Source organism: Aotus nancymaae, unplaced genomic scaffold (assembly GCF_030222135.1).
Source record: "Aotus nancymaae isolate 86718 unplaced genomic scaffold, 86718_ANA_hifiasm-v0.15.2.pri h1tg000009l, whole genome shotgun sequence".
Lineage (NCBI taxonomy): Eukaryota > Metazoa > Chordata > Mammalia > Primates > Aotidae > Aotus > Aotus nancymaae.
The window spans coordinates 2,240,964-2,265,406 of NW_026988420.1; the positions used below are offsets into that span (position 1 = coordinate 2,240,964).

Below are 24,443 nucleotides of genomic sequence, written 5' to 3' on the forward strand. Positions count from 1 at the left end.
CTACGTATTACACTATTTTATAGATATGCCGATTTATTTCCTTATTGATGGGTTATGACAATGCTATAATAAATATACTTAACATACACATGTACATATGCAACATATTTAATATAAATATTCTTAACATAGGTATATAGTCTTATCATGTTACATATATTTTATATATTTATTGGCCTATTGTTCATTATGTATAACATATAATTAATGTCCTTAATAAGTGTGTGCATGTATGTTTACACAAATTATGTTTTCCTGTACAATCTAGTCCCAGAAGTGAAGTTGTCACATTAAAGGGATGTCAGGTTATTTGAAATTCTGATACACAGCACTAAGTTACCCTTCAGAAACAATTTACCAATTTCATATACATACAGTGTATGAGAATGCCTTTTTCTTCACATTTGCCAACACTAGTAATTACTTTTTAAAAATCATGACTTTAAAAAATATATCTTATTTTATGTTAATTTTCATTTCTCTGATTACCCTGGTAAAAGTATAAAATTTGTTAATCATAATGAATATTAGTCAAATTTAGGATTAGTTTATAGCACAATGACAATTATTTCCTGTTAAATACTGCTATAGGCAGATGTGGTGGCTCATGCCTGTAATCCCAGCACTTTGGGAGGCTAAGGTGGGCAGATCACCTGAGGTCAGGAGTTTGAGACCAGCCTGGCTAACATGGTGAAACCCCATTTCTAATAAAAACACAAAAAATTAGCTGGGCATGGGGGTGCACCCCTGTAATCTTAGCTACTTGGAAGGCTGAGGCGGGAGAATCACTTGAACCCAGGAGGTGGAGGTTGCAGTGAACCAATATTATGCCACTGCACTGCAGCTTGGGCAACAAGAGAAAAACTCTGTCTCAAACAAACAAACAAACAAAAAATAAAACAAAACAACTGCCATACACTTACCTATCATGCTTTTCCTTCACATCCTTGGGAAATTGCTGAGGATACGTTTTCCTGATCTTTCTTTGTTGGGTTAATCCATCAGCGGCATCAGAAGATGTACTGTCACATATATGTTCTGATAGTTGTATTTCTTCACTTTTGTTTGTATTCCTTCCTTCTTTGACCTTTAATAAAAGTAATATAAACAATAATTATTTTATTCAATAAAAAGAATTCTTTCCCTAATATTATCATTTGATTCAGGTTAACTGTCACCATTTAAATCACAAAAATATTTTGTGCTTACTTTAATTTTATCATTATACGTAATTATTATCACATACTTATATCATTCCATCACTGAAATTTTTGTAAAGTCTGACCATTTCTGTCTGAATGAATAAAAGAATTTTCCAAAATTTCAAAAGGGCTCTCCTCCATTTTGTGCTTTTATTCCCATCCACTCTTTGCTATCTGATATGATTTTTTATGCTATCTGACTGGCAGAAACAGAGAAATAAAATGGCGCAGATATAAGATATGTCTTCTATCTTTACCACCTGGATTTTACATGAAATAGCCAGATTGAGAGGATGTGACCTTGGGGGCTTCAGGAACATAAAAGAAGCTTTCCCTTTTCTGCACTAAGCTATTCTTTTAGCCACTGCCTTTTATTTATTTATTTTTTAATATTTGAATCCCAGGATGTTAAAAAAGTAATGGTACTCCCTGAACTATAAGAACCAAAGTTTGCCACAACACAGGAACCAGAGTGAAACTGCTGAGTTGCTAGTGCACAATTCTGGAAAATGAGATGCTTCCCAGATTTCACATTCCATTATCACAAAAGCTTGTGGTTGGAAAGCATATGATACAGTTATCTTCTGATAATGGGAGTCAAACCAACCAAGTCATATTAAATTTTCATCCAAATCTCTTAAGGTGGCATTCCCTAGCATTTCACAGCACCAAATAACAAGATACAATTCCACATTGCTGAATGACATAAATTACCAGATAAATTTATCAAATTAGTTAGCTATATTTAAAGTGTAACTTGGGCAAAGCAATCTAATGCCTCAAAGGGTGGAAAAAGGTCTCATCTGCTTTTACTTTGAAAGAAGAAAATCCCTAGATTTTTGTCTATCTTTAGAACACAATGTATAGAACTTAACTTTTTGCTAAAGAGTCAAATGCTAAATTTTTGGCTGAGAAGTTATGTTTCTTATATGATAAAAATCATACATGTCTAAACTTACCATACTTCATTAAACAACATAATGGAAAGGTCTGATTCAACAGAAATATTGGAGAGTTGATGAGTTTTTAAAATATGTGGAAGTATATATTTGTTTTCCAAAATATTTGAAATGGCCATGATGGAACTATCAGTTCAAACAGTTTGAGTTAAGTAAGCAGATAAACTTGCATGCATGGAAACACATTTAACAGAATCCTCTGGCTTGGGAATATTCATTGCAACTCTCCAGGCTAGATGTGTTTTTGAGGCTCTTCTCAATCATTGCTTCCCTCCCATTGTATTCCCATCCAGCTACTAGGTTCCTTAATTTTTCAGTTTCTGTAACGTTACAAAAATTTTCTTCATCTTTGTTAGAAATAAGCTGTGTGTCTGGTTTGTTATCATTTTCATAGTCTGATTCATTTTCATTTAAATGAAGCTGAGAAGATGAGTGGCAAGTGTATTTCAGGGACCTGGAGTGTGAATGGAATGGAAGGACGTTTGACATGGGCTTCCTCTGTTTAGGTGCTGCCTGGAACACCACGGAGTTAGCCCCTCCAGAGGCATCTTTCTCCTCACAAAGACATGACTCAGCAGATTAGAGGGCACTCCCTTTAAGTTTGTCTCTCTTTAGTTACTGTGTAGGAGCTCTTCCTCAGGGCAAGAAGTAATTTTGGAGTTTTCAAAACTTTCACCAATATTCAGCTTTAACCTGTTTGTAATGAATTTTACAGAAAGTCCTGAATATACATATATATTCCCTTTATCACAATTCTTACTCAGTTCAGGTGCTTGAGTCTTTTTTTTTTTTTTTTTTTTTTAGGTGCAAAAGTGGAAAACTAATTTGCTTGTTTTGCTTTGTTTCTCAGATGTCTTTTCTGTCAGGGTGCATATTTTTTTTCTTTTGAGCTGGAGTTGCACTCTGTCACCCAGGCAGGAGTGCAGTGGTGCAATCTCAGCTCACTGAAACCTCTGCCTCCTGGGTTCAAGCGATTCTCCTGCCTCAGCCTCCTAGGTAGCTGGGATTACAGATGTGCACCACCACACCCGGCTACTTTTTTTTTTTTTTGTATTTTTAATAGAGATAGGGTTTTATTATGTTGGTTAGGCTGGTGTTGAACTCCTGACCCCGTGATCTGCCTGACTTGGCCTCCCAAAGTGCTGGGATTACAGGCATGAGCCTCTGTATGTGTTTTAAAATTAGCTTTAATCAAGTATAAACAAAGAAATATTAGAAAATAATTAAAATTTAACTGTGAAACTTAATCTGTGTTGCTACTCTTAAATTTCTTAAATTATGGGATTGTATCTAAAAAGTGAAAAATAATTTGCTTTGGCTTAACATAGGAGAGAAACATGAACCAGCAAGCTAAACTCTCAGTGCTTGTTTGGACTAAACTTAATTCATCATGTGTTAAATCTACCAGAAATGAATTCATAGATAAGATGTAGTATTATGAAGCTTCCTCTTTTAAAAATATTTTACCTCAGTATACCAGAAATAGTGAGCCCCTACAGTGCATTTGTATTTCTGAAGATTAACTGGAGACTAGCAAACACTAAATTATTAAGAGCCAAAATAAACACCAATCGGAAAGAGAAGCAGAGTTTTAACTTCTAATTCAAATGATACACTATGATAGTGTTATGTATCTAGATAGATTTTTTGCTTATATCCACTTCTAATATATTTTAACTTCCACTTGTGATGGTGGATGGATTTTAAAAATTTTAGTAATATTTACTATTTATTTATGTTGAAATAAAGTTATTGTTTTTACCCTGACACCAAAGTTCCCATTCTGCAAGGTATGATTCTCTTAATAGGCAACCGGCTTGACTTTTATGACCCCATTCTCTCCCTGAACACAGACACTGAAGTCAACTGGAGACCACAAAAGAGAATAAATCTTTAAATTCAGCACTGGTGACCAGCAACATAAAACTGCAAAATTTGAACCACTGGCAAAGATGATTCCTTTAACATTAGTTGAACTCAGTGGCCATCACTGTTAAATTGTTCATAATTTCTATTGCTTAGTAATATGACTCAATATTTCATGTTACCTTCTGTATTATGAATAAGGTTATAAAAATAAAAAAGCAAGAGAATTCTGGAAATTTCTTGCCTCAATTCCAAGGGTTAAGATAACTATGAGTTACTAGAGGTGGTAAGAATATCTTAAGTTTCACAAATGGTTAAAATGTTTTAAAAATTAAATATAAAATTATGATCTATTGGATTCTAAAAGTATAGTCTAAAAGGTGATGTCATTTGGACCATGCTTTGTTAGTAAGCAAAAAAAAAAAAACCAATATGAGTAAGAAATTTAAATGTAAATGTTTCTATACCTCTGGCTCCTTCTTTTCACTTCTTTCAAGCCTTTCTTGCTCTTCCTCTGAATCCACTAGGAAGCCTTGTCCTGCTGACAAATACATAGGTTGAGTTAAAATGAACTACGTTGAACAGTTGGATAAAGACTACAATCTTTATAAAAGTGACTGGAGAATAGCATTTATTTTTATTTTATGTATGGAGAGTTTAAATGAAGCTTAATGTTCACCAAAATATTTACTTCTTTAAGAACTACTTCTAACCATCCAAAACTTCAACAAACCACTTGGGGAGACATTGGGTATCACCAGGTTCAAGCTATATAAAATCTCAGGGTCACCCACCAATTGTTGCACCCAACATAAATAAACAAAACTGATGGACACAAAACATAATTTAAAAATACAGTAGAAATATGCAATGTAACACTTTACTATACTTCATAACAATATCTTTTTAACACACACTAATTGAGTAGGCAGTTACTAATAATTTGCAAAATTATTGTTACTTTTTATACCTTAATTAGTGTGCATCCCATTTTTTACATCTCAAATGTCTTCCTCTACTATTCGGACAAATTTATTTTCATCTTTTAAGACTCAGAATGTAGGCTGGGCGCAATAGCTCACATCTGTAATCCCAGCACTTTGGAAAGCCAAAATGGGAGAATTGCTCAAGGCCAAGAATTTAAGACCAGCCTGGAAACCACAGCAAAACCTTGACTCTACAAAAAATTAGACAGGCATGGTGATATGTGCCTGTAGTCCCAGCTACTCAAGAGGTTTAAGTGAGAAGATCCCTTGAGCCCAGGAGTTTGAGGTTGCAGTGAGTCTTGATCATGCCATTGCACTCCACCCTGGGTGATAGAGTAAGAACTTGTCTCCAACAACAGAAAAAGAAAAAAATAAGGCTCAGAATGTTATGCAAAGTCTTCCTTGATTCTGGCTATCTTTCTCCACATACATAGGTGTCTGCTTCTTGGGGCTCCCTTCGTACTTTGTCAATTTTTCTAGTGTAACTTGACCACCTGAACTGCACCTCATATCTTTACCTGTTGATCCCCTTTGCTACTAGGCTGTAGGGGACAATTTTTGAGTCATTGTTGTATAAACAGCCTTAATTTTACTAAATAATTATTTATTGAGTGCCTGCTAAGTGCTAAGCACTGGGATATAAGGAAGGAAAATAACAGCTGTCAGGAAGGCTTTCCCAAAGATCATGCCTGAGCTGAGACTCAGAGAGTGAGGTCAGCCAGATTAAGTGAGGCAGAGGGCAGGGAAGGGTGAGCACAGGCCAGGCAGCAACAAGAGAGGGCGAGAAGCCTCCAAGAGCTTAGGTATTTCTCTACAAAAGAGGAATGGTGAGGGGGGCACTACCAGCAACTCAGTAATTCCAGAGAAAAGGGCAGATGGGGAAAGGGCTACAGATGGAGATTGGGCAGAAGTCAGTTTTTCTTTTTCTTTTTTCTTTTTTTTTCCTGAGACAAGGTCTTATTCTCTCTCCCAGACTGGAGTTCAGTGGCACGATCTCGGCTCACTGCAACCCCGCTTCCCGGGTTCAAGCGATTCTCCTGCTTCAGCCTCCTGAGTAGCTGGGACTACAGGCACATGCCACTATTGCCTGCTAATTTTTGTATTTTTAGTAGAGACAGGGTTTCACCATGTTGGCTAGGCTGATCTTGAACTCCTGAACTCAAATGATCCCCCTGCCTCAGCCTCCCAAAGTGCTGGGATTACAGACACGAGCCACTGCACCCAGCCCAGAAGTCAGTTTCTGAAAGCCTTCTATAAACCTTTAAGATGCTTAGACATTAATGTATTCAAGAATGGTTCACAGATCTATTTGCATTAGAGATAATTAACTCTAAATGCTATGAGGAGCAGAAAATTCAGAGTCGTATAAATAAATGAACAAAGATAAAATGTAAGGCAATGTTGCAAAGTTGATGCAGGCCTGAACTGAGAAGATGTTTTCAGAAATATTTAGGATATAAGTATCAGTAGTCACTATAAGAATAAATTTTTATTGAATGAATAAATGTATATATCTGGGTCCCTGGAGAAATACACTCTGCTCATTACTTTATAAAAGTTATCAAATGAGAAGTAAAATAACACACATAAACTGTCTCAGTTACATGTATTTACTGTATACTTTTTCTGTTTCAGTCTTACTGTACTGAGGAAATGCATTTGGGATTTTTTTTGTTTTTAAGTTTTGCTTCCTTGATCTACCAAGCACATGAGAAAATAGGATCAAACAAGTCATTTGCATAGGTAAGAAACTGGATTTATAGCTTGTTATCACTGCTCTATAAGATTATCATCATGTTTTATAAAACACAATGTTAATTCTAGACATAAGGGGAAGAAAGAAATTAAAACTATAGAGGTGAAAAAATATTGCATGATTTATTACTGTGGACCTGATCACATGACTGATTAAGGGCCCTGAATTTAACTTGTACATAAAGTAGACCACATATTAGCTGCAGTTAATTAACAGACTGGGTGTTCTACCAGAATTAAATTTGATGCTCATGTGTTCTCTTTAAATGATACAGCTCTTCTTAAAACCCGTATTCCTAGTGCATGATTATCTATTAAAATAAGATGATGGAAAGTATGAATACAGCTGAGGAGACGCCATAAAGCAAATGCTCAATAGTTCCCATTAATATTAGAAAAATCAACACTATAATACAGAAAGCCATACACATTATTTAATATTTGATTTTGGAAGGTATTTTTAGTAACACTGCATATAGTTCTACCTAACAATTGCAAAATTAGAGACGTAAAAATATACATCTCTATACATCTTTCCTGACTTGCCTCAGGTCTTAGAGTATCTTAAAATGGAACTAATAACTCAGCTCCTTTAGTGGCACTCTCGATAGAATCAACTGCTGACCCCTGATTAGAGACACAACTTATCATCATGTTACTCCTACTTATTATACACTTAATAGGACATTTTGTTTAGCTATTAGAATATATTAGTGGTCATATTTTTAAAGAATCATTCAATCAAATGACTTTTTAAATAAAATATGATTCTCACCTTTTTTTCCATTGACTACACTGCTTCCTTTATCATCGGAAGTTCCAGGTAAAGGCTCTGACACTTTCTCGGGAACACACTGCTAAGGTAATATAAAGAGTGAGTTTTCATTTTAAAAATTAGAATGAGTTGCATCAAACTTATCAATATTTTCTTTTTTAAAAAAACAGGGTCTTACTCTGTCTCTAGGGCTAGAATGCAGTGGCATGATTGTGGTTCACTGTGGCCTCAACCTCCTGACCTCAAGCAATCTTCTACCTCAACTTCCTGAGTAGCTAGAACTGCAGGGGTATACCATCATGCCAGGCTAATGTTTTTATTGTTATTTTTGTAGAGACAAGGCCTCACTATATTGCCCAGGCTGGTCTCAAACTCCTGGGCTCAAGTAATCCTTCCATTTCTGCCTCCTAAAGTATTGAGATAACCGGTGCGCACCACCACACCCAGCCCTAATCAATTTGTTTAAATAAACCTCAATTTAGGCCACGCATGGTGGCTCACATCTGTAATCCCAGCCCTTTGCAAGGCCAAGGTGGGTGGATTGCTTGAGCTCAGGAATTCCAGACGCAACTGGGCAACATAATGAGAACGCATCTCTACAAAATGAGTCAGGCATCATGGCGTATGCCTGTAGTCCCATCTGCTCGGGAGGCCGATGCGGGAGGATAACTTGAGCCTGAGACATGGAGACTGTAGTGAGCCAAGATCATGCCACTACACTCCAGCCTTGGCAACACAGCAAGACCCTGTCTCCCCAAAAATTTCAATTTACTATTTTAAAACTAATTTGACTTTAAAATAAGAGAAGTATGTATTAAAAATGCAAGCATTTCAGTAAAGAACCTCATCTACACTTTCTAGATCAGGCTCATCTCTTATCTTCATATGGACATTGACTCTATTATCTGAGCATGGCAGCCCAAAGAAACATGTTCACAGACAAAATATTAACATGTGCATATTTCAACCAGGAATTGGCTTCAAAGTACCTAACTCTACTTTGCAGTCTCCACCAAAAATAAGAAAGCATAAAAAACACATGTCAGCCAGGCACAGAAGCTCATGCCTATAAATCCCAGCACTTTGGGAGGCCAAGGTGGGTAGAACACCTGAGGTCAGGAGTTCAAGACCAGCCTGACCAATATGATGAAACCCCGTCTCTACTAAAAATACAAAAATTAGCCAGACTTGGTGGTGTGGACCTGTAGTCCCATCTACTCAGGAGGCTGAGACAGTAGAATTGCTTGAACCAGGAAGGTGGAGTTTGCAGTGAACCAAGATCATGCCACAGCACTCCAGCCTGGGTGACAGTGTTGAGAAACAGACTGTTTCTCAAGATATGTATCATATACTTGCTATAATACTTACAGTGTTAATAATTTTAAATATTCTTCATAAATATTTCAGTACTAAAATAAGATACTTAGGAGAAAAAACTTGGAAATGCGTCATCCTGACCCGCAATAGGACACTGTTCCATTGATGCTTCATTTAGGTAAACAGGGGCTTGGAAATACCTACATATTTTTCGATAAAATTTTTAGTGACATGAAAAAATGGTTGAATAGGATGATAATGCAGTAATAAAACTTTTATGTTGTATTTAAGTAAGAGCAAGCAGATATGTATAAACTGTGCAACTTTTTCCAATTAAGAAATAACTTCAGGCAAGGGGCAGTGGCTCACACCTGTAATCCTAGGACTTTGGGAGGCCAAGGTGGGCGGATTGTTTGAGTCCAGGAGTTTGAAACCAGCCCATGCAAAATGTTGAAACTGCATCTCTATGAGAAATACAAAAATTAGCTGGGCATGGTGGTGCAAGCCTGTAATCCCAGCTACTCAGAAGACTGAGGTCAGAGGATCACCTTAGCCTGTAAGGTCAAGGCTGTGGCGAGCTGAAATTGTACTACTGCACTTCAGCACAAGCAACAAAGTGAGAACCTATCTCAGAAAAAGAAAAAGAAATAACTTCAAAAAAGTATAGCAAGCAAGCTAAGCCTGGCATGGTGGCTCACTCCTGTAATCCCAGCACTTTGGGAGGCCAAGATGAGTGAATCACAAGGTCAGGAGATTGAGATCATCCTGGCTTACACAGTGAAACCCCATCTCCACTAAAAATACAAAAATTAGCCAGGTGTGCTGGCACGCTCCTATAGTCCCAGCTACTCGGGAGACTGAGGCAGAAGTTGCAGTGAGCTGAGATCGAGCCATTGCACTCCAGCCAGGGTGACAGAGTGAGGCTCTGTCTCAAAAAAATAAATAAAATAAAAATAAAAGTGTGGCAAGCTTTCTTTAAACGGGAAAAAAATAAGAATGTTTATTTAGAAAGCATCTAAAATGTGCCAGGATCTTATATGCACATATGTTGTACACACTGTAATCATAAAAACTGATTATGATGATGACTTCCTGGTCATTCCAGGATGTTACGAGCAAAATGATGAAAAGATGTGTTCCATTTTTCTCTCCATTCAGAATTTCCTCCTTCTAGACTTTCACATGGCTGGCTCCTTCTCATCCTTTGGTTGATGGCTTAAATATCACACTCAGAGAGGTCTTCTGTGACCACAGAATTTCACTCCCACTCCCATCCCCATCCTAACTACAAAATTCCTTGATATCGTCTAACATTTTCTGTTTTCTTTATAGAAAGCATTTATTGTGAGTTAGAATAATTTGCTGGTTACTTTTCTGTTCCCACCACTATAGTGTAAGCCCTCATCTTGTATATTCGGTGTCTCACTGACTAGCACAGTTTGTGACCTAGAACCAAAATAAATTCTAGATGAAAACACTTAAAATTTCATCGAGAGGTTTCATGTCCCAAACTGCTATGTTTCTATAGGACATCTCCAGTCGTAGTGGCCTGCTGAAACTGAACACACTCCTAGCCCAAATTCAAAATCCACATGCCAGTTCCTACTTTCCCATTCTTTCCTTGATGCTACTGCCATTTTATCGTCCTTCAGTTTACAAAATCTTCCTCAAGATTCATTAAGTCACTGAATACTGCTGTGATCGTTTTGTCTCACCTTTGTATATATACTTTCTAGTTTACAAATGTTTTCACATTTCCCACTACTTTGGTTCATTACCTATGCCTGAGAGGTACCATTAGTACCATTTTTATGGATGACGTCAGTGATATTTAAATAGGTTAAAGAATTTTTCCCAAGATCACACAGCTAGTAAGTGGCAGAACCTGGACGCTAACATGTCTTTTGACTTCCACTTGGTGCTGGTAGAACTATGCAGCAGCTGCTTCCAGTGGTCAGGCCCCTCCCATTTCTCTCCAGAGTCATCACATTAGGATACATCATCTTTCTCTTATACTTCTCCTGCTACAAGTTTGGCTGCCACAAAAGTACTCAGTGTGTTCTGTTTTTGAAAATGACCTCACTTATTACAACACTAAACCAAGTTGCTGTTATTACAGTCCCACCTAGTTGCTACTCCCCATGTTTTTTCTTATCCTAAAATGTTCATTGTACATCTGTATTGAACAATCAAAATATATAAATGTATTAAAGTCTCAGCATTCTCTTTTCAAGTTCCAAATGCAAAAAACAAAACAAACAAACAAAAAAAAACCCTACAATTCAAACTGTTTCTCTCTAACTCTCTTCAAGACTTTTGCACATCCAGATATATCTCAGAAAGATACATTTGGCCATGGCTTAACCTGAAATAATTCTTTAGTTTTTAGATAAACTTACCTTCAGAACACAAACTAACTTTTTGCAAATTCTAAGCTTTATTTTCCATGCACTATACTATATTTGGTTTTTAAATGAATTAAGCAGATTATCAGAATTAAACTATGCAGCAGTAATGTACTTGGCACATAATTACTATATTAATTATGGGCTAAAAATATGAAAATAATTCATTACAGGCATATGTAGGAGGTAATCACTTGCATAAATCACTTATTTTTGTGGGGAAAACTGTGAGAGTTTAGTTTATAGTAGTACCTTATTTAAGTGGGTTGGCATTGAAAATAGTATGAATTGCTTCTATTCTGTTTGTCAAAAGCTAAAGATAGGTGTATAAATTCAGTTCCTTCCAAGGAAGAAGAAGAAAAACAAGAATAAACATTGTGGGGCAATAATTTTTTAATGAAAGCCGCACATAGCTAACTAAAAGAGAAAGCTGTAATTGAACATGCTGATGATGAAGGCAGAGATGGACTGAAAGACCAATCACTAGAGCAACGAGATCTGGGAGAAAAAAAATAAGCTGGAATAAATCATTTTTAAAATGTGAGAAAAAGAGAGAAACAAACAAAAAACAAGCCTGATTGGTCAATTAAATATGAGCTTAAGCCAAGAAAGAAAAGGAACAGCTGGGCGCGGTGGCTCACACCTATAATCCCAGCACTTTGGGAGGCCGAGGCGGGTGGATCACGAGCTCAAGAGATCGAGACCATCCGGGTCAACATGGTGAAACCCCGCCTCTACTAAAAATACAAAAAAAAAAAAAAAGAAAAAATTAGCTGGGCATGGTGGCGCGTGCCTGTAATCCCAGCTACTCAGGAGGCTGAGGCAGGAGAATTGCCTGAACCCAGGAGGCGGAGGTTGCGGTGAGCCGAGATCGCGCCATTGCACTCCAGCCTGGGTAACAAGAGCTAAAACTCCGTCTCAAAAAAAAAAAAGAAAAGAAAAAAAAGAAAAGAAAAGAAACAATGAGTACAGTAAAGTATATGGAGAAAGAGCTTTTTGGTCCTTTATAGCCCTAATAATGCTAATTAATATTTATGCTACAATGAGTTTTTTGTAAATACTTCTGTGATACGGAGTTTATTACTATAAGACATTCAATTAGCTAAACATGCTCGTCAACCACTACCTGAAAGAACAGTATTATTACAGAGAGAGAAAACTGGAACTTTCCACCTACAGAAAGAATTGGTCACCAGAATGCTAAAGAGTAATGTATGGCTTAAAAGAGTATATTTAGCATAAACCCAGCATGTATAAAAAGGTATATTTTGAAATGATATCTTTAATATATATACAACATAAATTGGGGCTAACAAAATGTTTAAGAAATTTTAATCTAAAATCATAATCTTAAGATTTCAGTTGAATGATACAAGAAAATATATTGTCAACTTCTTGGCTATTTATGACCTATTTATAATTTATTTCCTTTTTATTAATGGCATAATTTCTCAACATAACACATTGAAACTTATACGTTCTTAAACATTAAAAAATAATACAAATGTAAGCAATATTTTAAAAATGAGGTATTTAATCATGAGATACATTAGGTATGTAATATTACTTATAACATTCCATAATATAAAAATTCATTTGTCTATTTATTTATTTAGATTAAATAACTATTAAGGCTGAATGTGGTAACTCATATCTTGTAAGCCCAGCACTTTGAGAGGCTGAGGCAAGTGGATCCCTTTAGCCCAGCTGTTCAAAACTAGCCTGGGCAACAAGGTAAAACCCCATCTCTATAAAAAAATACAAAAATCATCCGAGCATGGTGACGCAGGTCTATATTCCCAGCTACTCAGATGGCTGCAGTGGGAGGATCACCTGAGCCCAGGAAGCAGAGATTGCAGTGAGCCAGGATCCCACCACTGCACTCCAGCCTGGGTAACAAGGTAAAACCCCATCTCCAAAAAACAATACACACACACACACACACAATTAAAATGCTTCTTATATGGATGAGTGTATTCAAGGTACTCCAAGACACACACAAATATGTTTGCTGACCTCCAGTAGCTCATGGCACGCAGGAGATTTAAACGCTAATTTAAACAACTAAATATAAAAACTTCTGAAATTTGAAATTTCAGAATGTGATATAAGGACTTTGAGTGGATATTTTAAATAAACTACAATGACAAAATTATGATGTTGAAGTCTTACCATATTGCTATTAAGAGTCTCTGCTTTTAGGACTGGTTATTTGCAGCAAAATCCATGTTATTCAATTAAATGAATAGTTTTATATATGCCCTTCATGGACAACTTATAAAACACACAAAAATCCCTTTGTAATACAAACTTTCAAAACAGAAAGTTAAATGTCTACATTTCCACAATCTATATTTTTAAATTAGATAGTCTTGCTATGTTACCAAGGCTGTTCTCAAACTCCTGTACTCAAGCAATCCTCCTGCCTCAAACTCGCAAGTAGCAGGGACTACAGGCATACACCACAACACCCAGCTATTTTTCTACAACTTTTAATATTATTTTAGTTTCCCTATGGTGCCAATAATATAAGTAGAGAAATAATCTCGCCTAAAAACTACATGATACCAAAATAATAAGTGTCCAAGATAAAAAGCTATATGCTATGTGCTGTACAGATTTGCAACTAAAAGGTCAGGGAGATTCCATGATTACTACAAGTCATTTGATCCACTGAAGATTTATACAGGCATAAATATTATGAAAGTCACACAAGTGTGATTTAAAAGTCAAAGTATTAATATTTGTCCAAATAAAACTTAACCAAATTTTAAATTTCCTCTACTAAGGAAAGCATTTCCTAATGTGGTTTTCCTCTATGTATTTTCCAGTTTATTTTTTTCAGCTGCCACCCTGTCACAGCAGTTATCAATCTTTTGTTAGTTGCCAAAGTTAAGCAAATTGCTTTAATCAACTAGCCATATGTCTATGTTTTTCTCTGACCAACTTTCCATTACCAACACAAAACAATGATAGGTAACCACTGCTCAATTTTAAAGGTAAATACTATGTAAAACTAGATTCAGAGTGAGAAAATTAATTTAACAAGCGGCCACTTTACCTTGGTAGCAACTGTCAAGACTTTGTCTTCTGGTTTAGTGGATGAATCCATACACAGGCCTTGGAAATGCTTTAGAGCAAAAATACACAATGAAAATGAGCAAGATGATTTTTTTACTTTTTTTTATCTGCTAGTTCATATCCAGCTTCCTTCTCCAAAAAACAAAAACACAATATGGGGAAAGGTCAGCTATCTGTATATTAAATAATGTCTCTTGATATAATTAAAATATGGCCTCTATTCTAAAACTTTATTTTAGTTACCTATTTCTGTCTCCACCTGTCTAAATCTACAAAATATTCAATGAAAACTGACCATGAGGTCCATAACAAATAGTGACACCCAATATATTAGCAGAGCCTGGCAATAATTTATACCCTCACAAATGATCTGTCCTGAAGCTGAGCTTAAAATTCAATTAATGAATAACATAACTTTTGTTACCTAAACTGGAAGACACCTGATGACCTGAAACAAGGTAGAGAGATCCACTCTCTTGTCCATAATCTATCTCTGCTTAAAAGACTAATCTGTGTCACTTCACAATGGCAGTATAAATTCCTCAGCATGCAAACCACTTAGGAAGGTCCTATTGCTTTCCTTTGCCCTAAAACAGTACAGGGAATTCCCGGCAATACTTGAAATCTGTGAAAGCTAAATATACAAAAGCCAAATAACAAAGCACATTTTGATATCTAGAGGAGCAAGTGTGTTTTCACTTCCTCATCATATTTTTTTGAAATGTCATCACAATAGTAAAAGACAGCAGGTGTCATGCAAAAATGCTAAAACCTTGATGTTTTTGTTCGGTTTATGTAAAATTGGTAAACATCAACATTTTGAGAAAAATGTGTCTTCCTATTCAAGAACACAGAACCCACCTCCCACTTCCAAGTTTCCCTCTAAGAACCTTCAGTAGAGGACTTATCTACACAGGTGGGAACCGATGTAAAACGGACAGTTTTCTCTGAGAACTTTTCGCCTACTGAAAATGACTCACGGTATTTTTGATAGGGGAATAAGTTCTCTCATTAGGCACCTCCGCTAATGTATGTAACACCGTGTTTCTAACGTGTATATTAACAATAACAACACAGTATACGCTTAACCTTGTGAGTTAAATCACTCAAATTCTCCACCAACTGCTCCAGCCAGGGAATTATGAGGGACGGAAAGCAGCTGAGCCTGCGTTTGGCTCCGAGTGTGCCCGACGCCCTCCAAGGCCCGGTCCCAGGGGCTGCGGGGCTGCGGGGAAGCCGGGCCTGGGGACCCCCTCCCACCCTGGGCTGCACCTGTGCTGCTTGTCCCGGGCGTTCAGGTTTCCGCTCCTGCGCGCCAGGCAGCGCTCCACCTCCGCGGCGTCGCCCTTGACAGCCGCCCTGTGGATCTTTCGCAGGTCCGCGTGGTAAGAATTCCATGGTGGTGACTTCTTCTCAGACCCCCAACCACCCACTCCTGGCCGGGGCAGCTCCGGGTCACCTTGTCACCGCCCACCCCCCACCGCAGACCCAGCCGCAAATCCTGGATCCATCCCCCAACCCGCGATCCAATTACCAGTCTGCGATCCCAAATGTCTAGCGCAGAATCCGCGATCCAGCTCGGTCCACCACAGCCCTCAGCAACGACACTCGCAGCCTCCGACCTCTCAGACCGAGTGAGCCTCGCAAAACCGTTGGGTGCGCGCCTGCGCCGCGGGGGCCGCGGGGCTCCAGGAAGCCGCTCCCAGGCAGGTGGAGCGCGACGGCAGGTGAGGCTGCAGCTCCGGGCGGGCGCCGCTGGGCTCGCGGGTTCTCCTGGGCTCGCCCCGGCGGCCCCAGGATCGCAGGCGCAGGGTCGCAGGCGTGCCTCCCGCCCGGCCTGAGGAGGAGGGCCTGTCTGGCGGTGCGCCCGGCCGGCTTCTCCTCGGAAAGGAGAGCAGGTGCCGGCACCGGCACTCCGCGGCCACTGGAGTGGCTTCGTGATGGCCGGGCTTCAGCACTGAGGCTCTAGCCCTGGAGTCTGTATGGCTAATATCAGGTAGCCGGAGAGTCAGGGCGCTCCTTCCCCCACCAGCTCTCACCGCGGCCTGGCCCGACGCAGTTTGCAGCTGCACATCTGGCACTGGCAGGGGATGGCGAGCTTCCCTTGGATAGCGTCAGGGCCGCCGAGCGCACAGCCCGCCTTACCTGAGGGCTGCTCCTCTTGGACATCCCTCGGGATCCTGGGCCCTGGCGCTGAGTACTCTGCATCCACAGGATGAGACTGAGCCGCTGCGGGCGGGCCGATCGCCTGACTTTGTCTTCTGTGCATCTGGACCCAGGATCCGCGCTGCTGGGGGCTTGGGCCTGGTCCGGGGTGTCCAGCCTCTTGCAGTCCGCAAGCCATGTCTGGCGGCTGGCGGGCCTGGACCTGAAGTCCTCAGGGTCAAGTGCATCGCCCGCCCACCTAAAGGTCTGCTCTGCCTTGGCCTCCTCCAAGAGCGCAGGGCCCTCGGGGGACGGCTCTTCGTGGTAACTGCGACGGTATTCAGCAGCCGGTTCCCACCCTGGTGCCGCTGCTGTGCAGACTGCCTGACTTGGGCACTCAGGCACTGGCGCCGGGGCCCGCGTGGCAGGTGTGCGAGCAGGTTGAGTGGCGTGGAGAGTCAGGGGTTGCCCTTGTAAGTTTGCAGCCTCGATCTCCTGGGCTCAAGTGATCCTCCCACTTCAACCTCCCAAGTAGCTGAGTGGAAGGTTTACTTGAGCCCGGGCGGATGCCATCACACTCAGCTAGTGTTTTATTTTTTATAGAGACAGTAAATGTCTCACCATGTTGCACAGGCTGGTCTTGAACTCCTGGGCTCAAGCGATCCTCCCGGCTGCAATCAGAGGACATCTCTCAATGACATTCCCAAACACATCCACGAATTCTCCAAAGTCCATGGAGTTGACCTTCTCGATGTCCATCGCTTGTATTCCACAGGAGACAGTGGGACGCCCAGCTCTCCTCTCGGCGAGTGAGTGATGCTGTCTCTGCTCACTTGGTTATATTTGCTGAACACACGAGCTTGCTTTTTATGCAACACCAACTTCACGTGTTTTAAATGCCTGTGAGAGAAGCAGATCCAGAATACTTGTGTAATGAACAAGCACAGGCTTAAGGTTCTAATCCAGGGAGCAAAGATCTCCGCATGGTCACCGTTTCCAACCAAACCATTCCCATAACCAAAGGCAGCAGGGTCCATATTCCACTCTCAGCATTAGAGCCAGATCTGCTTTTCATGTTGTTAGGGTGTTTGTTTTGTTTTGTTTTTGAGACAGAGTCTCACTCTGTTACCCAGGCTGGAGCGCAATGGCAAGGTCTCGGCTCACTGCAACCTCTGCCTCCCGGGTTCAGGTAATTCTCCTGCCTCAGCCTCGAGAGTAGCTGGGACTAGAGCCATGTGCCACCACACCCTGCTAATTTTTGTATTTTTAGTGGAGACCGGGTTTCACTATGTCGGTCAGGCTGGTTTTGAACTCCTGACCTCATGATCCACCCGCTTCGGCCTCCCAAAGTACTGGGATTACAGGCATGAGCCACCATGCCAGGCAGAAACTTTTAAGACATGAAAGGTTACAAAATTAAATAGTCATGGATTTAGAAGCAACATTGACAAAAAGCAAACAAATACATTATTAATGTGGAATTTAACAGTTCATGTCACAAAGGAACTCTGGGCTTAAGTTTTCCTGTTTGATTCTCATCAGCCAAATCAATCAAAGAAATGTAAGGTGGTCAGAAAGTAAAGCAATTTTCATCCAAGCAAAAAACTAATTTATCAAATCGTACAATACAAATAGTTGAATTGTATACTATGTGAATTATATATCAACAAAGCTGTTTTTTAAGCTACTTTATATACTAATGTAGCCTCATAATTTTTGTTTGACCACACAATATAGGATTCTTATGTCTAGTTGTTGATTATATTTGACTTTATTCTAATTTTGTTAAAAGACTGTTTTAGCAGCACATAGAGAAAGTTCTTAAATAGGTAAAATCCAATTTTTTATTTCACTTTTTAGTGGAAACATTTTAGGCTGGACACGGTGACTTACATCTGTAATATCAGCATTTTGATAGGCTGAGGTGGAAGGGTGGTTTGAACCCAGGAATTCAAGCTTGCAGTGAGTTACGATCGTGCCACTGCACTTCAACCTGGATAACAGAACAAGACCCTGTTTCAAAAAAAAAAAAGGCCAGGCGCAGTGGCTCACACCTGTTATCTTGTAATCCCAGCCCTTTGGGAGGCCAAGGAGGATAGATCATCTGAGGTCAGCAATCCAAGATCAGCCTGGCCAACATGGCAAAACCACATCTCTGCTAAAAATACAAAGATTAGCCAGGCATGGCGGTGGGGACCTGTCATCCCAGCTACTTGGGAGGCTGAGGCAAGAGAATCCCTTGAACCTGGGTGGTGGAGGTTGCAGTGAGCTGAGATGGCGGCATTGCACTCCAGCCTGGGCGACAGAGCGAAACTCTATCAAAACAAACAAACAAACAAACAAACAAACAAACAAAAAACCACCACATACACACAAACAAACAACACATGGCCAGGTGTGGTAGTTCATGCCTGTAATCCCAGCACTTTGAGGTGGGAGGATTGCTTGAGCCCAAGAGTTTGAGACCAGCCTGGGCAACATGGAGAAATCCCATCTTTATTAAAAAATAATAATAATCGGCCAGGCACAGTGGCTCACACCTGTAATCCCAGCAGTTTGGGAGGCCAAGGCTGGTGGATCATGAGGTCAAGAAATTGAGACCATCCTGGCCAACATGGTGAAATCCCATCTCTACTAAAAAATACAAAAATTAGTTGGGCATGGTGGTGCGCACCTGTAGTCCCAGCTACTTTCGAGGCTGAGGCAGGAGAATCACTTGAACCTGGGAGGTGGAAGTTGCAGTGAGGCGAGATTGGGCCACTGCACTCTAGCCTGGCGATACATCAAGACTCTGTCTCAAAAATAATAATAATAATTTTAAAATTAGCCAGATGTGGTGGCTGAGGCAGGCAGATTGCCTGAGCCCAGGAGGTCAAAGGTGCCATGAGCCATGATCACGCCACCGAGCCCAGGCAACAGATTGAGACCCCCATCCCATCTCAAAAACAAAACAAAACACATTTCATGCATCTGCATTTGTTATCCTCAACTACAGTCATTCACTTTCGTGACTAGAGCTTATGTAGAAATGTTTTTTTGATAAGATACAAGAAAGACAAATTACTTTCAGGTATATACATCTTCAATTTGAGGCAAATTATACATTGGGACTCATTTGTTCTGCTGTTACCAGACCCCTTCACTGGCCGGGTGACTGAGCCAAGGAAGATGAAGTACCGGTGGGCGGGGCTCTGAAAGGCCATCACACCATGTGGCTGCCAGGAGGTGGGCAGGCATGGGTTCCAGGTCACGTGAGGCAGGTACTGGCAGGTACTGGCTCCATGTACAAGTGACTTAACCGCCTTAAGCCTTGGTTTCACCCTCTGTTAAACTGCCACAGAGCAAGCTCCTACCTCATGATTTGTTAAATGGGATGATCTGTATGAAGCCTTTAGCCCAGCTCTAGCATAGAGTATGTTATCAGCAAGAGGATTCATCAAAGCAGACCTGGAGGATATTATGCCAGGTGAAATAAGCCAGTCACAAAAAGACAAATACTGCACGATTCCACTTAGAAGAGGTGCCTAGAGTAGTCGGATTCAGAGAGACAGAGAGTGGATGGTGGTGGTGAGGGGCTGTGGGGAGGGGAATTGGGAAGGGGATTAATGAGCACATAGTTTTAGTTTTCCAAGATGAAAGTTCTGGAGGGGGATGGTGGTGACAGTTGCCTGACATGATATGTCCTTAACACCATAGAACTATGCACTTACAAGTGGTTAAGATGGTGAATGTTATGTTATGTTTATTTTGCCACAAAAAAATTCACCAAAGCCTTTTATCCCTCATTAAGACAATCTGGAATGTAATACATGTTGGACCCCCCTAGGAGCTAAAAAAAAAAAAAAAAAAAAAAAAAAAAAAATTGTGATTTTTTTTTTTAGGTGATGATTCCTCCCGCTTTTCATTTCTGTTGCTAATGGTGACTGTGGCATGGACAGAATCAAATGTAAACACGGATAGATTCTTTTCTTTTCTCTTCTTTTTTTTTTTTTTGAGATGGAGTCTGGCTCTTGTCACCCAGGCCGGAGTACTGTAGTGTTGAACATTTTTTCACAAATCTGTTGGTCATCTGTATGTTTTCTTTTGAGAGATGTCTATTCAAGCCCTTAGCCCCTCCCCACGCTTTTTTTTTTTTTGAGACAAAATCTCGCTCTGTCTCCCAGACTGAAATGCCTTGGTGCCATCTCAGTTTACTGCAACCTCTGCCTCCCAGGTTCAAGTGATTCTTGTGCCTCAGCCTCCTGAGTAGCTGGGATTACAGGCACCCACCACCACACCCGGCTAATTTTTGTATTTTTAGTAGAGATAGGGTCGCCATGTTGACCAGGCTGGTCTCAAATTTCTGACCTCAAGTGATCCACCCACCTTGGCTTCCTAATGTGCTGGGATTTCAGCATGCCACCACGCCAAGCAGATCATTTCTTTTCGACAAAAAAGATAAAGGGAGTGGCAGAGGAAGGACAATCTTTAATAAATGGTGTTGGGAAAACCTGATATCCACACACAGAAGGATAACAATGAACGCTTATCTCACCCCTTATGCAAGAATCAACTCAAAATGGATTAAAGATTTAAATGTTAAGCCTGAACTATAGAAGTACTAGAAGAAAACATCAGCCATTTCTTGGATATGACCCCAAAAGCACAAGGAACAAAAGCAAAAATAGATGAATGGGATTGTATCAAACTAAAAAGCTTCTACCAACAAATGAAATAATAGAGTGAAGAGGTGACCCATAGATTAGAAGAAAATATTTGCAATTTACAGATCAGATAAGGGGCCAATATCCAAAATGTATAAGGAACTCAAACTACTCAATAACAAGCAAACAAATAACCCTATTTAAAAATGGGCAAATGTCTGGGTGTGGTGGTTCACGCCTATAATCCCAGCACATTGGGAGGCCAAGGCGAGTGGATCACTTGAGGTCAGGAGTTCAAGACCAGCCTGGACAACGTGGTGAAAACCCGCCTCTACTAAAAATACAAAACTTAGCTGTGCATGGTGGCACGTGCCTGTAATCCCAGCCCATCAGGAGGCTGAGGCAGGAGAATCGCTTGAACCCAGGAGGCAGAGGTTGCAGTGAGCTGAGATGGTGCCATCTCGAAAAAAAAAAAAAAAAAAGGGCGGGGGGTGGGGTCTAAGGGCTTGAATAGACATCTCTTAAAAGAAGACATGCAGATGACCAACAGATATGTGAAAAAATGTTCGACACCACTAATTGTAAGAGAATTGCAGTTCAAGCCAGCAACAGTGTATTTAAAAAAAGGAGGGGGAGAGAGAGAGAAATGCAGGCGTGGTGGCTCACACCTGTAATCCCAGAACTTTGGGAAGCCCAGGCAGGCAAATTGCTTAAGTCCAGGAGTTCAGGACTAGCCTGGATAACATGTGAAACCCATCTCTAATAAAAATACACACAAAAATTTAGCCAGGCATGGTGATACACGCCTGTAGTTCCAGCTACTTGGGAGGCTGAGGTGGGAGAATCATCTGAGCCCAGGAAGTTGAGGCTGCAGTGAGCTGAAATCACATGACTATGCTCCAGCCTGGGCAACAGAGTGAGACCCTGTCTCAAAAAACAAAAAATTTTTAAAAAGAGAGATGCAAATTAAAACCATAATGAAATACCACCTCACACCTGTTAGATCAGCTATTATAAAAAGATGACTGGAACCGTTATGCACTGTTGATGGGGCTGTAAATTAATGCAGCCATTTTGGAAAACAGTATGGAGGTTCTTCAAAAACTAAGAATAGACTCACCATCTGATCCAGCAATCCACTGGGTATATATCCAAAGGAATTGGAATCAGTATGTGGAAAAGATGTCTCCACAACCATGCTCATTGCAGCACTATTCACAATAGCCAAGATATAAAAACAATTTGTGTCCAGCAACAGATGGATGGATTTTTAAAATATAGTATGTATACACAATAGAAACTACTCAGCCTTTTTTTTAAATGTTTTTTTCATTTTTTGAGACAGAGTCTCGCTCTTGTTGTCCAGGCTGGAGTGCAATGGCACCATCTCCTCTCACTGCAACCTCCGCCTCCCGAGTTCAAGTGATCCTCCTGCCTCAGCCTCTGAAGTAGCTCAGATTACTGACACCCACCACCATGCCTGGCTAATTTTTGTATTTTTAGTAGAGATGGGGTTTCACCATGTTGGCCAGGCTAGTCTCGAACTCCTGACCTTAGGTGATCTGCCCACCTGGCCTCCTAAAGTGCTGGAATTACAGGCATGAGCCACCAGGCTCAGCCTATTCAACCTTTAAAAGACAGGTGTCCTTTATGACAACGTGGATGAATCTAGAGGACATTATGTTAATTGGAATAAGCCAGACACAGAGGGACAAATGTTGTATGATCTCACTCAGGCATGGAATCTAAAAAAGTTGAACCCATGAAAGTAGAGTCAAATGTTGGTTACCAGAGGCTGGAGTGGGCAAGATGTGGGGGAGAGGTGAGGGGAGAAGTTGGTCAATGGGTACTAAGTTTCAATTAGACAGTAGGAATAAGCTCTGGTGTTCTATTGTACAACACAATGACTATAGTTACTAATAATGTATTGTATATTCCCAAATGGCAAAAACAGAGGGTTTTAAATATTCTTACTATAAGAAAATAATAAATATTTGAGGCCAGGAGCAGTGGCTCACACCTGTAATTCTAGCACTTTGAGAGGCCCAGGTGGGGGAGATTACGGAGTCAGGAGTTCAAGACAAGCCTGGCCAACATGATGAAACCCCATCTCTACTAAAAATACAAAAATTAGCCAGGCATGGTGGGGCACACCTGTAATCCCAGCTACTCAGGAGGCTGAGGCACAAGAATCGCTTGAACCTGGGAGGCGGAGGTTGCAGTGAGCCGAGGTTGCACCACTGCACTGCAGCCTGGGTGACAGAGCGAGACTCCTTCTCAAAAAAAAAAAATAATAATAAGTAATAAAATAAAAATAAATAAATATTTGAGGTGATGGATATGCTAATTACCCTGACTTCATCATTCTACAGTGTTTACATGTATTGAAACATTACATTGCACCCCATAAATATATACAATTATTATTTGTCGCTTTAAAATAAAACTTAAAAAACCCAACTGAATGCTGAATGAATTAATTGAAGTTACCTGCATAGAGGGTTGTTTTCCTTCGAATCAATGGATTGGCTTTTTCATTCATTCTGCTGCTTAAAATTTGCCTTTCCAGAGGGGCAGGCAGAGGGTAGTGGTGAAGTCAGGCCTGGGGCCTGAGATCAATTTTTTAAAGTAGTGCTGCTATCCCTCCCCTAGCTCCCCCACCCCCTAGCAGGCCCCAGTGTGTGATGTTCCCCTCCCTGTGTCCATGTGTTCTCATTGTTCAACACCCACTTATGAGTGAGAATATGCAGTGTTTGGTTTTCTGTTCTTGTGTCAGTTTGCTGAGAATGATGATTTCCAACTTCATCCATGTCCCTGTGGAGGGATAACTTTAGGAGAAATACCTAATGTAGATGACGGGGGCTCATGGGGGAGGGGAGGGCCGGTATGGAGTCAGCAAACCACCATGGCATGTGTATACCTATGTGACAATCCTGCACGATCTGTACATGTACCCCAGAACTTACAATATAATAATAAAAAAGGAAAAGAAAGAGAGAGAGAGAGAAAGAAAGAAAGAAAGAAAGAAAGAAAGAAAGAAAGAAAGAAAGAAAGAAAGAAAGAAAGAAAGAAAGAGAAAGAAAAAGAAAGAAAAAGAAAAGAAAGGAGAAAGAGAAAAAGAAAGTAGTGCTAGGGCGCCACCTGCTGGCAAGATTACGAAGTCCTGGTGGAAAAGGGCTGTCCTCGCACAGCACCTGTGTAGGAATATGCCTCCTCGGTGTTAAAAAAAAAACGTAGGTAGGTCAGGGACAAAACTTGACCCAAACTGAAATAGAATCTGTGGTAAGAGTTGGGTTTAATAAGAGTCGA

At 40.3% G+C, this 24,443-nt stretch overlaps 1 protein-coding gene across 1 annotated transcript in view; it reads right to left on the minus strand.

The window, feature by feature from the left end:
• The window catches only part of LOC105709473 (ankyrin repeat domain-containing protein 18A-like), a 43,028-nt gene extending 19,352 nt beyond the window's left edge, over nt 1-23,676 (minus strand). Inside the window, exons 1-7 of the mRNA XM_064373444.1 lie at nt 23,625-23,676; nt 16,386-16,895; nt 15,881-16,227; nt 14,327-14,395; nt 7,544-7,625; nt 4,495-4,568; nt 924-1,087 (exon numbers count right to left, since the gene is read on the minus strand). Of these exons, the coding sequence (XP_064229514.1) occupies nt 924-1,087; nt 4,495-4,568; nt 7,544-7,625; nt 14,327-14,395; nt 15,881-16,227; nt 16,386-16,895; nt 23,625-23,676 (1,298 nt within the window). The remainder of the gene's footprint in view (nt 1-923; nt 1,088-4,494; nt 4,569-7,543; nt 7,626-14,326; nt 14,396-15,880; nt 16,228-16,385; nt 16,896-23,624) is intronic.
• Nucleotides 23,677-24,443: the final 767 nt, after the last annotated feature.